The following is a 15,353-nucleotide window of genomic DNA, read 5'->3' as shown; positions in this document are numbered from 1 at the left end:
TACTTGAGTTGGGCAGACTAGAGACCACCAAGAAGGGATGACCTAGAAATTATGAAATACATTTCTTCCTTGCAAGCAAAATTTCATAACTGTGTGCAGAGCCAAAACAGTGATTTTTTTTGCCAGGCATTGCCAAACTTATTTGCAAATGCGTAGGCCATTAGTCTGGAACCTGTCAGTTCTTTTTTTTTTTTTCAAGGGGGCGTTATCAATGAGTGCAGACAAAAATGCCTCTCAACAGGGCCATTGACAAACATATAACCAATCAGAGCCACGTGATCCCCAACCAATCGGAGCATTGAATCGTGTGACACATGCAAGTGTGGGAGGTGCTTGATCCGTTTTCAGGCGGGTCAAACTTTCTCAAATTACAGGTAAACAGTATACTAAAAAAATGTCCTTCAAAAACATTTGAAGTTAGATATAGTAACAGAATATTCATATTTGATCAGTGCTGCCTTGTTTAACCCTTAATAGGGCACTCATTGAAATACTTGCAAATTCCAAATTTCAACCCTAGAGAATATTGGAGGATATTACATACAGCCAGAATGTTTAAAAAACATAAGGACCCGGGGGAGGGGGGTCATATTTTGAGAAAAAAGTTTACGAGGTTAAAGTGGCAAAAAGTTACTTTTTTTCTCGTAAATCTGTGACTTTTTGCGTGCAGATTTGCCCCTTTAAATCTCTTAAATCTGTGACTTTTTTCATGTCGATTTGCCACTTTAATCTAGTAAATTATACAATAAAACTTTTTTCTCGAAATATTACCAATTTCAAGTTCTCCTCGTACAAGTCATTGAAGAATAACTCGACTGTTTCTTGCAGATTTTTTTCCTAAATTTTTCATTTTTAGATTGGAGGTCAATAAAGTTAATATTGTTATATTATTATCATACTGATTGGTCAAATGTCATGGTGTCACTGTCTGTGACGTTTTGGATATCCGCTGAAGTTACCAAAGTTCTTCGCCCGATAAAGGGTTAATAGTTTGATCTGAGTTTCATGAGTTGGATGTCTATTTAGGATCCCCTTAAAATGGAGAATATAATAATGCACTAGATGCTAGAAAACTTTCAGTGCATGGTGCCCCACCACATGCAGCAGGTGCCCTTTTGTTGCTCCTGCACCTCAGATAGAGTCCACCACTGCTTCACTCTTATCTATCTATCTTATTAGGGAGGTTGAATTCTGTGAAAAGTTAGAAACATTTATAATAGACAAATAGGAGTATGTGTGTGTCAAAATTTGAGAGCTCTAACACAAAAAAAATTAGCTATAGGTGCTAAGACAAAAGTGTTACAACCGTCCCCGGTCTCCCCTAAATGAGTCACATTCCACCACTGCACTTGCATGCATAAACATTTAGTGCACATGTTAAAACAGCATTAAAGAATAAAGTTAAAAAAGACGAAGTGTTTTGGTTTTGACATGTTGTGATTACAGGGCGCTTCAGGGGGAGCGTGAAACATGACTCCTTCACAGTAAGAGGTGTTTTTAACGGAGGACAATCATTCGATACAAAAGCGGTGGCGTGAGCATCGGAGACGTCAGCAGTCCCCGCCTTGAATTATAAGAATCAATTGTTAGATTTTTTCCCTCCCCAAATCAGAATAGATGGTTGGAGGTGTTATGTGGCTGTCAGGAGGCGCGGCTGTCAGAGTCACCTAAACATCTGGAGAAGTCAGACTGGAATAAAAGCTCTCATCAGTGGATCTGTGTCATTAAACACTTTTCCTGATCATTTTTATTTTTTACTGGAAACAGTCCAAGAGGTTTGAAGAATGCGTCGCACCTCAGCCTGGGTCGGCTGGGCGCTGTGTTTGTGCGCGTCTGTGGCCGCGAGCGCGCGGGACGAACCCGAGGACGAGGAGATGGTGCTGGATCTGATCCACGAGGACGGGGCCAAACCTGAATCCGGAGCCGAGCCGAGTGCGGAGTTCCTCAAGTGCAACAAGGTAATAATCAGTGCGCATCTCGTCCAGACAGCAGAACAGCCTGTTCCTACCTGAGGATGTGTACCTGACAAGTTTGAAGTCGACACCGTGTCATTATTATGCAGATTTAAAACATATATATTATATATTATATATATGTTCCTCTAGATTCTTTGCAGCCTTTAGGAATATATTGGGTCAAATAATTCACGAGACGATGCTGCTGATTGGTTGATTCAACTACAATAAAGCCAGTGCCAGTGCGCATCATAAATGTGATATACTATCCATTACAAAGTAATGAGTAAAAACTTTTAATAAGCATGCATATTTTCTACTGTGCATTCATCGGGAGAGAGCACCTGCCCTTATGCTGTGTGTGTGTGTGTGTGTGTGTGTGTCTGTGCTCCAGGCAGCGTGGCGCATGCCCGGTCAGTACGTGGTCATGCTGCATCAGGGGACGCACAACTCTCACGTGCAGAGGACCATCAGGAGGCTGAGGGCCAAAGCATCCAGGAGGGGGGACCCGCTGGAAGTCCTGCAAACATACTCTGGAGCTCTGCACGGTTTCCTGGTCAAGATGAGCAGTGACGTCCTTCACCTGGTAACTGCCTCACCTGTCTGCATGCTGCTGCTGCTGTTGTGCTTATCTGTAAAAATCAACATGGTGCTGGTGAATGAAGGGTTAACTTCTTGTAGGTGAGAACTTAAGGCTGCTCCTTCTTAGTTGACTAATTTGTCGTTTTGGCCTAAATCAACTAAGATTTCATAAGTAGTTTCTATGCAGGTAAACACAAGATTTAAAGTGATGCTTTTGCATGATTCTTTGTGGAGAAAGTCAGTTTTAAGGATCTGTTGTTTAAATTAACTGAGAATTAGTCTACTGGGAATTTCTATTAAGTAGGAATATAGATGATTAAGTCATTAATTGCAGTACTTAGGCTATAATTATATATTATATTGTACCATATTCTGTTGTAAAGACCTGGCTTTCTTTATACAACCCATTTCCAGGAAAAGTTGGGACATTGTCTCAAATTTCAATGAAAAAGAATGTAACAATTTGCTAATCCCTTTTGGTATATATTCAATTGAAACCTGTAGAAAGAAACTAAAATAAAGATAGACTTTTGTTTTCATATTTCCATCTTACACAGCATCAACTATTTTGGAATTGGGGTTGTTCAGCAACAGGCTTTACAGTGAAAAAGGATTAATCTCTGACAGAAAGTTAAAAAAAATGTTAAAGTAAATCAAATTATGATAGTGAAAGATAAATTATCAGGATCTGTGCAGCGGTTATGCTGATCTATGGTTTGAAGTCATTCAAATGTAGGACCTTTTTGGACACCCCGATAATGGAAGACATGTCAGTAGCACCACGCTTTAATAGAACATAGTTGCATGTTATCTTTATAACAGTGGATATACAGTACTGTATATATAGTCTATATTGTGCCTGTGAGTGATACTCCTCAGTAGTAGCACTTAAATGTAGAATAACAGGGGACCCGCGATAAAGCCCTGAGGGACTCCTCAAAAATGTTTAAAATTTTCTTCACATTTTTTACCTGAAACAGGCTAAGGCAAAGTTGCTCAAAATACGGCCAGAGACATTATTTGCGTTCTCCAGTGTAACATGAAATGCATGCATTATATATCATCAGCTGGTCTAATTCAATTATTTCACTTTTGATAATTAAAGTAAATAATATAATAATTAAAGTAATAAATTTAATACTCTACTTGGCTAGTGCGTAAAACTACGCCCGTCTAACATGCATCCGACAGGTAAGGAATGACAACTTGTGGAACGGTTCCGTTTTTAATTTAAACCCAATAAAATTTGATTGTATTTCTGCCAGGCGATGAAGCTCCCACATGTCCAATACATAGAGGAGGACTCGTCCATCTTTGCTCAGAGCGCCCCGTGGAACCTCCAGAGGTTACTGCAGCCTCATGGAGGAACCTCTGAAAATGGAACATACCGACCACCCAGTGAGTTTGTCTGTCTCTTACACATAGACACACACACACACACCCCTGAGGTAATCATCTCTCAAATGCACACACCCTCTGTCCCCTGCAGACGATGGTGGAATGGCGAAGGTGTATCTGATGGATGGCAGTGTTCAGAGTTCTCACAGAGAGATTGAAGGCCGAGTGCTCATCACAGACTTTAATAGCGTCCCTGAGGAGGATGGAGTCAGAGTTCATAGACAGGTTGCACACACACAAAAAAATACTTATTTGTCATTGCAGCTCAATAAATAAGCTTTCAGTTATATTTGTATGTTTCACCCTCTCTCCTCTACAGGCCAGTCAGTGTGACAGTCATGGCACGCACATGGCGGGGGTCGTGAGTGGGTCGGACTCTGGTGTTGCTCGAGGCGCAGGTGTGAACCTGGTCCGTGTGCTCAACTGCCAGGGGAAAGGCACCGTGTCAGGAGCTCTGGCAGGTAGGACTCCCAGGCCCAGGGGCCCAAAGGTTCAGGGCCCCCCCTGGCTTTAACCTACCAAATGCTACTCAAAGACATAAAACAACCACAAAGAGACACAAAATGACTACAGGGACTTAAGAAATATCAGAGACAGATGACTACAAAGAGATGCAAAACAACAGAAAAAAGGACCAAAAAATAACCACCGACAAAAGAAGTTACTACAAAAATACAACAACAATTACAATGTCACCCAAAACACTTGCAGACACAAAACAACTACAAAGAGACAAAGAAATGAAAAAAAAAAATGAAAAAAGGGGGCAAAAACGACCACTGACAAAATAAATAACTGCAAAAAGACCAAAACCACTACAAAGAAACGCAAAAGTACTATAGAGCGACACAGAATAACTACAGGTTGACAAAAGACTAAAAAAAAGACACACAACAACCACAAAGAGACACAGAACAACCATAGAAAGACAAAAAAATAACTACAAAGACACACAACATAAAAAAAATAAGTGACATAAAACAACAAAATATGATAAAGAGCTATTCAAGCAGTGTGTCTTGTTCCTTGTAGGAGAGGTGGTGGGACTTTTTGCATGTGTGTGCCCAGGGGCCAATTATCTCATAATCCGTTCATGCTCCCAGGAATCTGTTGTACTGTAGAGATTATGTATTACCACCAGTGCCACCCAACATTGTCCACTGGCTGTGAAACATTCCTTCCTTGCCTGTTCAGATCACACTTTAAGCCCATTCACAGTGTAGTCATTTTGCATAAAAAGCGGGTGTGGAGATGGAGCTGCTGTTGCATGCAACCATTATGTAGAAACACATTTGCAAAGAGAAAGGGAGGGCTAATACTTCTGGTGCAGCAGTAGTAGGGTTTATACAGTCTTCTTGACACCAAGAGTATAATCTTTTCCAAACTACAACCTGGTCTCACAGGAATCCGTGAAATAGCCACGGATTTGCTTAACTCAAAATCCGTGGAATAGCCACGGAATCACTCAAATTTCCGTGAAACTGACACGGATTTCGCTACAATGCAAGTTAATGACAGTCATATCCCGTGGCTATTCCAACATACAAAGTGATTATGTACATTCACTGAGTGAATATTTAGAAAATAAAACATATATTTCTCGCTAGAAATGTGATCAAAATCCATTTTTATGCAGAAACTAAGTCAAAATATTGATTTTTTCACAAAAAATGAGAGAACTGTCCGCCATGTTTTTTGTTCTGACCGCCGGTACCTTGAAAGTCACGTGACTTGGAACAAACCAATAGGAAAAAATACCAGGTTGGGATATGACTGTCAATAACTTGAAATTTGAGTGATTCCGTGGCTATTCCACGGATTCCTGTGAGACCATGTTCCTCTTGTCCCACTCAGGTATACAGTATATCCGAGCATCTTTACTGGCCCGTCCTGTGAATGCTGTGGTTGTTTTGCTGCCTTTCATCGGAGGTTTCAGCCGTTCATTAAACGCAGCCTGTCTGGACCTGGTGGCCAACGGAGCGGTTGTCATCGCTGCTGCAGGGAACTACAGAGAAGACGCCTGCCTCTACTCACCTGCTTCAGAGCCTGAGGTTACATAAAACTCTATTATAGATAGATAGATAGATAGATAGATAGATAGATAGATAGATAGATAGATAGATAGATAGATAGATAGATAGATAGATAGATAGATAGATAGATAGATAGATAGATAGATAGATAGATAGATAGATAGATAGATAGATAGATAGATAGATAGATAGATAGATAGATAGATAGATAGATAGATAGATAGATAGATAGATAGACTTTATTTATCCCAAGCTGGGAAATTACAGTGTAGCAGCAGCATTACACACAGAGACAATAACAACACAATTAAATAAAAAGAACAACCTACGCATACTTCAAGCAATAAAATAAAAAAATACAATAAAAATACAATAACAAATAAAGTGTCTAAAGAAGGAATATGTATTAAGGAGTAGAATTCCAGTGCAGAATTAATATGAATATGCAGTATAAAAATGTTGGTGCCTTGAAAAATAAGGTGCAATGAACAGTTTGCATAAAAAACACAGATGGATGTTAAAGATGGATGCATTCACACACAACACATACCTTTACTTCTTTTGTGTGTGTGTGCAGGTCATAACAGTAGGGGCTGTTAACTCAGCAGACCAGCTCATGTCACAGGGAGCGGGGGGCACCAACTTTGGCCGCTGCGTTGATCTCTTTGCACCCGGCGATGACATCATCAGTGCCAGTAGCGACTGCAGCACCTGTTTCACCTCCCGGAGTGGAACCTCCCAGGCTGCTGCACATGCTGCGGGTACACGTGCACCTAAAAATAAGACAATAAAACTAAAAATGTACCTGCTGTATAAGTGCTCTATATTTTGGTTTGTGCACACGTAGGTATAGCAGCAGTGATCCTGTCGTCCAATCAGAACGTGTCGCCGGTGCAGGTCCTGCAAATGATGCTGCATTATTCCATCAGCAACACAATCAACTTTCTCTCGCTGTCTGACACACAACGTCTCACTACTCCCAACCTGGTAGCAGCCATGCCTCATGCCAACAGCACAAGTTAGTGACGCACAACACTGGATTTTACACACACTAGGGTTGTCAAAAGTATCGATACTCCAAAAAGTATCGATACTAAAACGTTGTATCCGGATACGATACTCATTTTCAACAGTATTGACACCCCCCTTTTTTTTAATCAAGCTTGCCTAATACTGTGCACAGCATACAACCTCAAAATATTGTTCTAATTGTTATTGTTTATTGTATTTATTTATTTTTTGCACTACCTCAGACCTGAAGCTTGTTGCCATAGTTGCAGTTTCTTTTTGCACAACTGTTTTTTATTATAAATATTTAACCTGTGGTTCTGTTAATTTTTACATGTTGCATTTTTCATGTTCATAAAACTATTTCTGTTAAATTTTGAGGTCTTTGTTTTTATCCTTGTGGTATCGAAAATGGTATCGAGTATTTTCCTGAGTATCGGTATCGAGTTGAAAATTTTAGTATCGTGACAACCCTAGCACACACACACACACACACGCGCACACACACAGCATCAGGGAGTAGTTGACACTGTGTGCCTGTTTGGGTGTGCAGATGGGGAGCTTCTGTGTCGCTCAGTGTGGTCAGAGAGGTCAGGGGTCACGAGTACCGACAAGGCGATCAGTCGCTGCCGTCTGGGGGAGGAGATGATGAGCTGCAGCAGCTACACTCCTGATGGCGTCCACATGGGAGAAACCATCTCGGTGAGTTCAACTCATCACTCATTATCACTCCAAGGTTATTATAGTTAACGAAAACTAATGAAATACCGAAAACTAGAATTGGAAAAAAAACATTTTCGTTAACTGAAATAAAAATAAAAATAAAAATGATAGTTTTTAAAAAAACGATAACTAACTGAAACTGTACTGTGTGGTTACAAAAATAACAAAAACTAACTAAAATTATAGTGATAATGTCCTTCGTTTTCGTCTTTGTCAACTTTTTTCAATCATAATCTAGTGTTTCTATCTATTGTTTTATTTAAGTGCTAATTCCTGCTTTGTGGGCTTTCGGGAGAAGCGCTAGTGAAATTACCGTAATGACACCATGTTGGCTGTAAAGAGCAACTTCATTGCTTTCAGAAAACACTGGAAAATTTCCGTTCAGTTATTAGTAATCCGAAGTGCGCTTGAGCAAACACGTCGCCGGCTCAACACTCAGTAAACTTTGGATGTCGGATAAGCCGAAGGAAAAAATCGAATCAAAAATTTGAATCTCGCACCACATAGCACATTCCAAAAAAACTAAAACTAACACTAAAACTAATGAAAACTACCCTAAAACTAAGCATTTTCAAAAAATAAAAACTAAACTATAACTAGCAAACTCACTCTAAAAACTGATTAAAACTACAAACAAAAATTCATAACGAAATTAAAACTAAAACTAGCCTAATGAAAAATCCAAAACTATAATAACCTTGTATCACTCACACACACACACCTAAAGTTAAGTTTTAATTCAAACAGTAATTTGTGTTAACAGGTGAACAGCGGGCAGATGGAGTGTGTAGCCTATAATGCTGCAGGAGGTGGAGGTGTGTATGCTGTGGCGCGTTGCTGTGTTATAAGTGGTCTGCAGTGCCAGGTCCATGTGAGTCCTGCACCCGGACAAGATGCAACTTGTGTCGACCCGCAGCACCACCTGACTGGTAAGTCACAGCTACAATCTACTGCTCAGGTGTGTAGAGTTTGAAGTATTATTCTAAAAATTTGCAAAATATACTTTTTACTTTTTTTTTTACTTATTCTGTTTCCTGCCACGTGTTAGATGAGAAGATCAGTTCCACTTCCATGTCTGTGCAATACATTTGAAGTTAAAGTCAGCAGATGGTTAAGGACAGGAACTTAAGGGTGTGGAACTTTTGGTAACGCTTTATATTAAGGTCCTTGTAATAACCATTAATTAACAAGTAATAAGGCCCTTGTAAGTCCTTACAAGATGCTTAATAACATTATTGTGTGTTTATAAGCTTATATAAGTGTTAATAATGGCATTACAAACACCCATGACCCACCCATTATGTCTTTGCCATGCCTTTATTAATCTTTTTTTGTTTGCTTATTGATATCAAAATATACTTTATTGCTCATCTATTATAAGTTAACTATAAGTTAACTATGCTTTTTGCAACTACCGGATCTAAAGCGAGAACAATGCCTTATTACTTGTTAATTAATGGTTATTAAGGACCTTATTATAAAGTGTTACAGAACTTTTTGTTCCACCCATGATTTTAAATTGTTAATAGACAAATCATTTTTATATTTTTAAAACAATTTATAAGCCAAATTAGCCAACACTCACATAAACACAACAAATTGTGTGTCCTGAATATGATAAAACACATCTGGGGGATTTAAAATAAGCAAGGTCCATCAGTAATTCATACTGAATACTGAATAAGACATTATTAGGAGACAGAAATTTTACAAATAAGTTTCTCAAACTGAAAACACAATGTGAAACACCTTTGTGAAAGGGTCAATGTTCTAAGACGGAAACATAAAGTGCACCGCGGTAGCGACTTCTAACCTGCCTTATCGTCTATATTAACTCTAAATTGCAGCATAATCTACAAAATGAACATCGTACTGCATTAAATAAGGCTTGAAACAAGCGATTGAGACTATAAACTCATTTGGGAAATAAATCAAGTGAAAAGTAAGATTATTTCCCAAATACTTTTATACAATCTGACTCTTTTTTGCAGCCAGTGGAGTCGCCTCCAACTGTAGAAAGAATGCAGGTTTAAGACTTCATTTATCAGATCATATAGGTGGCATTCATTTTCTCAACTGTCTACCTTTAAAAACAATATAAAACTGAGGAGTTGAGGACAGTTAAACTTGTAAATAAAGTGCTGTACTGTATGTGAATTACCCTTTAAACCCAGTACCACCACAGCTTTTGATGTGACTACATTTAGAACACCTCAGCCAGTTATGCCAGTTACCATGGCAATCAACCCGAAAGGAAAATGTACTCCCCGCCAACATAAATACCAGCTACATGTGTAGGAGCAATTGCAGGGTTGTCCAGAGCTGTTATGACGCTTGAACGGTTTGTTAGTTTACATTTAAAGCTCGTTCATTGGCTGCGTGGTGCACGGGTCAGTGCTCGTCTGAGAATCACTAATGGACTTTCAAAGTTTTTGCTTGTTTGAGCTCGTTTGAGCGTGCTGCTCATGTCTCTGCAGGCTGCACGTCTTGGTCCGCTGCTGACGTCTCATCCAGCTCGCGCCCACACCGCCGTGACCCGAGGCGATGTGTTGTGACAGAAGGGGCGACGTCTCACGCCGTGTGCTGCCACGCTCCGTCTCTGGAGTGCCACCTGTTGGAAAACTCATCAGCTGATAAGGATCAGGTAGAAAAAGATAGAAATCAGATAGAAAAATACACTCATCGTCTACTTTATTAGGTTTTAGATCTTTCTTTTTCAGGTTGACTTTTGACCCAAATGTAGCGTGGGGGCGTGGCTTCAACTGAGAGGGGCGTGGCATCATGACAGCTCAACCAAAAGGCTAGAGACCTTTCCCTACCACGTTGCCTTCAGGGAATCTACCGCATGATTGGCAGTGAAAAAACTGCTGGCAGTGACTTGCACACCATGCATGAACATCCTGCACGACTAAAACTGTTTTAATTCCCACTGTAAGACCAAGGCTGTTAATATGTCACCTTATTAAGTTTTAATATTCATCAATATGTGGTCAGTTCATCCAAATATAGCCTTTTTGAATTTTGCTCTGACGAGATGTGAGATGTGGAAACTGTTTAAGACAGTACTGAGGACCAATTATAGAACAGGAGTGATATATTATGCCAGATTGTGCACTTGGAGAGCCACACTTTAAGTTCTGAGATGTTTTGTCGTAATTACGAGATCAGGATCTCCAGTTGTTATTAAGTTGTATAAAATGGAGAAGACCATTGCTGTGCCCCTCCCAGAACTCCTGCTCCTGCTCCTCTCTATCCTCCCTCCCTCTCCCCCTTCAACCTCTATCTACTCTATTCTACTCTGTTGATCTGCCCTGTACGACATCTATTGCACGTCTGTCCATCCTGGGAGATGGATCCCTCCTCTGTCTCTCCCTGAGGTTTCTTCTTCTTTTTCCCCTGTTAACCCTTTATAGGGCACACATTGAAATACTTGCAAATTCCAAATGTCAACCCTAGAGAATATTGGAGGATATTACATATGGCCAGAATGTGTAAAAAAACAACAACATACGGACCCGGGGGAGGGGGGTAATATTTTGAAAAAAAAATCTATGAGAAAAAAGTGCATGGTGAATCTGCAAGAAAAAAGTATTTTTCCCCCCACTTTAAATTTCTTAAATCTGCCACTTTTTTTCTTGTAGATTTGCCACTTTAATCTAGTAAATTTGCAACTTTTTTCTTGAAATATTACCCCCCTACACTGGGTTTGTATTTTTATTTTTATTCATACATGGCCCTAATATGCCGTCATAGTCAAGTTCTCATGGTACAAGTCACTGAAGAATAACTCTGTTTGCACGACTGTTTCTTGCAGATTTTTTTTCTAAATTTTTCATTTTTTCATTGGAGATCAAGGTCAATAAAGTTAATATTATTATAATATTATCATATTGATTGGTCAGATGCCATGGTGTCACTGTAGCCTGATCTTTGCTGATTAGCTGGAAGAAATCCATGTGGTTCTACGACCAAACAGAGAGACAAAGGGACCCAGTTTTGATATCCACTGAAGTTACCAAATATAGTTCTTCGCCCGATAAAGGGTTAAAAGGGTTTTTTTTAGGAGTTTTCCCTGGCCGATGTGAGGGTCTAAGGACAGAGGGAGTCGTACCATGTGCAGTCTGTAAAGCCCTTTGAGGCAAATTTGTGATTTTGGGCTATATAAATAAAATTGACTTGACTTGACCACACCACCACTTTATTAGGTACAACTTTCTAGCTGGTAAAGTGTCCGGTGAGTGTATATTTGATGATCACGTCCTAAACTTTACCTGTTGCTGCTGCTCTGTTGCAGGTCGAGGTGTCCTGTCCCTCCGGCTGGACTCTGACAGACTGTAGCGCCATCTCTCAGGGCTCAGCTATATTTGGGCCGGTTGCTAAGGGCAACAGTTGCCGTGTCCACAGTGCTGCAGGAGCTGATGGGGCAGCTGGCGTCGCCGTTTGCTGCCGCGTCAGACCACCAGAGCAGCACGCTGCTACCTTCCACTGAGCTCGCTTGATGTCCAACACCTTAAAAAAACAGCTTTGACATTTCTCTCCTGCAGACTTCTCTAATGTTGTATTCTTTTTCATCTATCAATGACAGTCAGTGCTTCTTTAACCCTTTGATGCACAACATGGGTCTAAAGTGACCCGAGTAAGTTTTTATGTTCTATATCTTTGCAATAAATTAATTTCATCATTCAGTATTACAGGTTTTCCTCAAATAACTTGTTTTTACATCCTAATTTTTGGTTTTCATTTCTTACTTTTTGAATAAAACCCCTATTTTTTTTTTTTAATCACTACGCTTCTAATGCACAAGGTCATTTTTGACCCATGTTGTGCATTAGAAGGTTTTTATATGTTGTCACCCATTTAAAACCTGACAAAGAAGACACAAATATTAACTATCCTATTTTGTTAAATTGGTGCTTTTCCAATGGAAATTATTATTTGGTGGCTCTAATAAGTAAAATATGTGATTTTCCAATGTAATCTGGTGGTTTTAACAACTCTTTTAAAGTTAAACCTTCAAAATAAGACAAACATAGTTACACATATACTCAAATAGTTAATTTAGTGAATCGCTTTTTGTATCAGTACACTTCTAATGCACAATGTAATTTTTGACCCATGTGTTTAAACTTGATGTAATAATACAAAACTATTTTCTCCATAAAGTATGAAAGGAAAAATGGTTATCTGTTATAATAAAAAAAAAAGATATTCAAACACACAGCCAGCATGAAATAACATGGGAAATGAATGTGGGTCATTTTTGACCAATGTTGTGCATTAGAAGGTGTTTATATGTTGTGCATCAAAGGGTTAAAGCTCTTTGTGCGTTTCAGTTTTAGGGTTAAAATATGCTCCAGCACACATACTGTAATAACGCCTCAGACTATGTCTCCTCATCTCATAGTTTGTAAAATGTAACCAAATATTTTTGTAACTTTTACAAAAGAATTATGACCAAGAGCATTCATGGATCCTTTGTGTTTTCTTTTTAAATAATATAACATTCTAATAATTTCTTAAAGGTCCCATATTGTAAAAAGAGATCTCCGTGTGTTTTTTAATTATAAAGCAGGTGCTATATAAATACTATGGAAGCATCAAAAACACTCAAGCCATGGAGAAACAGTCAGAAACTTCATTTAAATGAGCCATCAGGACTTCTATGAGGTTGTGATGTCACTCCTATATATATAATATAGAAGTGCTGCTAAAGTGCCATTACAGTCATTCCCAGGCTGCAGTGATGGTGCAGAAATCTTGAACACTGATCAATCAGAGCAGAATGACCTTTTTTCAGGAGGGGAACTTAAAGAGACAGGCACTCAGATGGAGCGTTTCAGACGGAGGCTGAATACAGGGATTTCTTTGCAATGGCAATAGATGGCGAGGCTGGAGGAATAAGCCAGTACTTCAACAAAACACAAAAGTGTTCTTAAGATAAAACTTAGGAACATCTTTTTTTTTTTCTTAAGAATGTTCTTAAATGCTATTCACCATTTTTTTCTTAAGAATTGTCATTCTTAGGAACTTAGGACGTTCTTAGATTTTTAACTTAAGATCACTCGCGTGATTCATAGTGATTAATTAGTATCAGCTGCCTCCATGATGTACTAAGAGTACATTGTAGTGTAATCTAGGGCAGGTATTCTCAAGCTTGGGGTCCTGACCCCAATTGGGGTCGCAAGATGATTTCTGGGGGTCGCCAAATCATTTTGGAAGTCAGCTCTGTCTCCACTGTGATAAAGTGTTCATGTGTTAATGTGTTTTTTGGTAATTTTGTGTCTTTCTTTGATCATTTTGTGGTCAATTTGTGTCTTTTTTGGTCACTTTGTGACTTTTTTGGTAATTTTGTGTCTTCTTTTGGTAATTTTGTGTCTTTTCTGGTCATTTTGTGTCTTTTTTGGTCATTTTGTTTCTTTTGGGTGATCTGAACTGTGCGTGTGAGATTCTGTTCAGTGAGCGGGGGTCGCAGACAACATGCATGTTAAATTGGGGGTTGTGACTCAAAAAGGTTGAGAACTACTGATCTAGGGAATAGGCCTACAGTCACAGACTGAAAAGACATTTCAATTATATGTCAACTGCCAGAATAAGCTTTATGTGATACATTCACAAAAAAAAATCTACCAACTTCAATGAACAAAATTTGTTAACACATTGTCTAGGACTAAATTAATATCAAATAAATGTCATAACATTTGGTCAAGTAAATACATTTCAAGACTTCCCTTTCCACTGTAGCTGTTTTAAGACTGGTGAGGGCTTCTCTTAAAGGTGTGAAAAAATATGAGAAGAAATCTAAGAACATTGTTTTCAAGAATCTCGTTTGTTCTCAAGTTCTATTTAAGGAAAAAACTTAAGAAAGTTAAGAAAAAAAACTAAAGAAAATATAAGAATTACTTCATGAATACCAAATCCTCTTAAATTTTGGCTTAAGAACAAAGTTAAGAAAAAAATCACTAAAGAAGCATTTTTTTCTTAAGAATGCTTTGTGAATCCAGCCCCAGGACCCTGAAACTGAGACAGCTAAATCATTAATCATTCAGCCATTATTAATTTTATTTTTCTTTCACCTCTGCTTTTCTTGCTGTGTGATGTCAGAATGTCTTTGTGAAAAAGGACAATGAAACACAGAGGGGCAGCCATTACAGCTGAAATAGCCATCAAAGTTTGAGACTGTGGCAGCAGCACTGCTGTGAGTAATCAGCCTGATTAGCAGCTTGGTTAGTAAGCTTACTAATTATCTGCACACTTACTTCTATATTCAGTCTGGAACAGCAGACCAACATTAAAACCTGACTTCACTTTCTACTTAAATAAAACACCTTCGTCCAGCTTGAGCATTTAACTACCTTTAAACAACAAATAAATGTAAAATATGGTGTGAAAAACATGATTCCATTTAGACTCACACACTCACAGGACTTTTACTCTCAACCCTTAATAGGGCACTCATTGAAATACTTGCAAATTCCAAATTTCAACCCTAGAGAATATTGAATTATATTACATACTGCCAGAATGTGTAAAAAAAACACATACGGACCTGGGGGAGGGGGGTCATATTTTGAGAAAAAAGTTTGAGATTAAAGTGGCAAATCTACGAGAAAAAAATGCGCAGATTTATGAGATTTAATGGTGAATCTGGCAGAAT

At 38.8% G+C, this 15,353-nt stretch overlaps 1 protein-coding gene across 1 annotated transcript; it reads left to right on the top strand.

Annotated features, from left to right (window-relative positions):
• Positions 1–1,628: 1,628 nt before the first annotated feature.
• On the top strand, positions 1,629–13,519 carry pcsk9 (proprotein convertase subtilisin/kexin type 9). The gene is made up of 12 exons (XM_059341044.1): positions 1,629–1,958; positions 2,350–2,541; positions 3,803–3,935; positions 4,027–4,160; positions 4,255–4,396; positions 5,790–5,986; positions 6,546–6,729; positions 6,816–6,986; positions 7,530–7,678; positions 8,463–8,628; positions 10,177–10,343; positions 11,994–13,519. Exons 1-12 carry the CDS (start codon positions 1,785–1,787, stop codon positions 12,186–12,188), a joined length of 2,004 nt encoding a protein of 667 aa, XP_059197027.1. The 5' UTR covers positions 1,629–1,784; the 3' UTR covers positions 12,189–13,519.
• Positions 13,520–15,353: the final 1,834 nt, after the last annotated feature.

This window comes from Centropristis striata, chromosome 9 (assembly GCF_030273125.1).
Source record: "Centropristis striata isolate RG_2023a ecotype Rhode Island chromosome 9, C.striata_1.0, whole genome shotgun sequence".
NCBI lineage: Eukaryota > Metazoa > Chordata > Actinopteri > Perciformes > Serranidae > Centropristis > Centropristis striata.
Note: the sequence above shows the minus strand (reverse complement) of the source record. Positions and strands in the feature narration are given on the sequence as shown.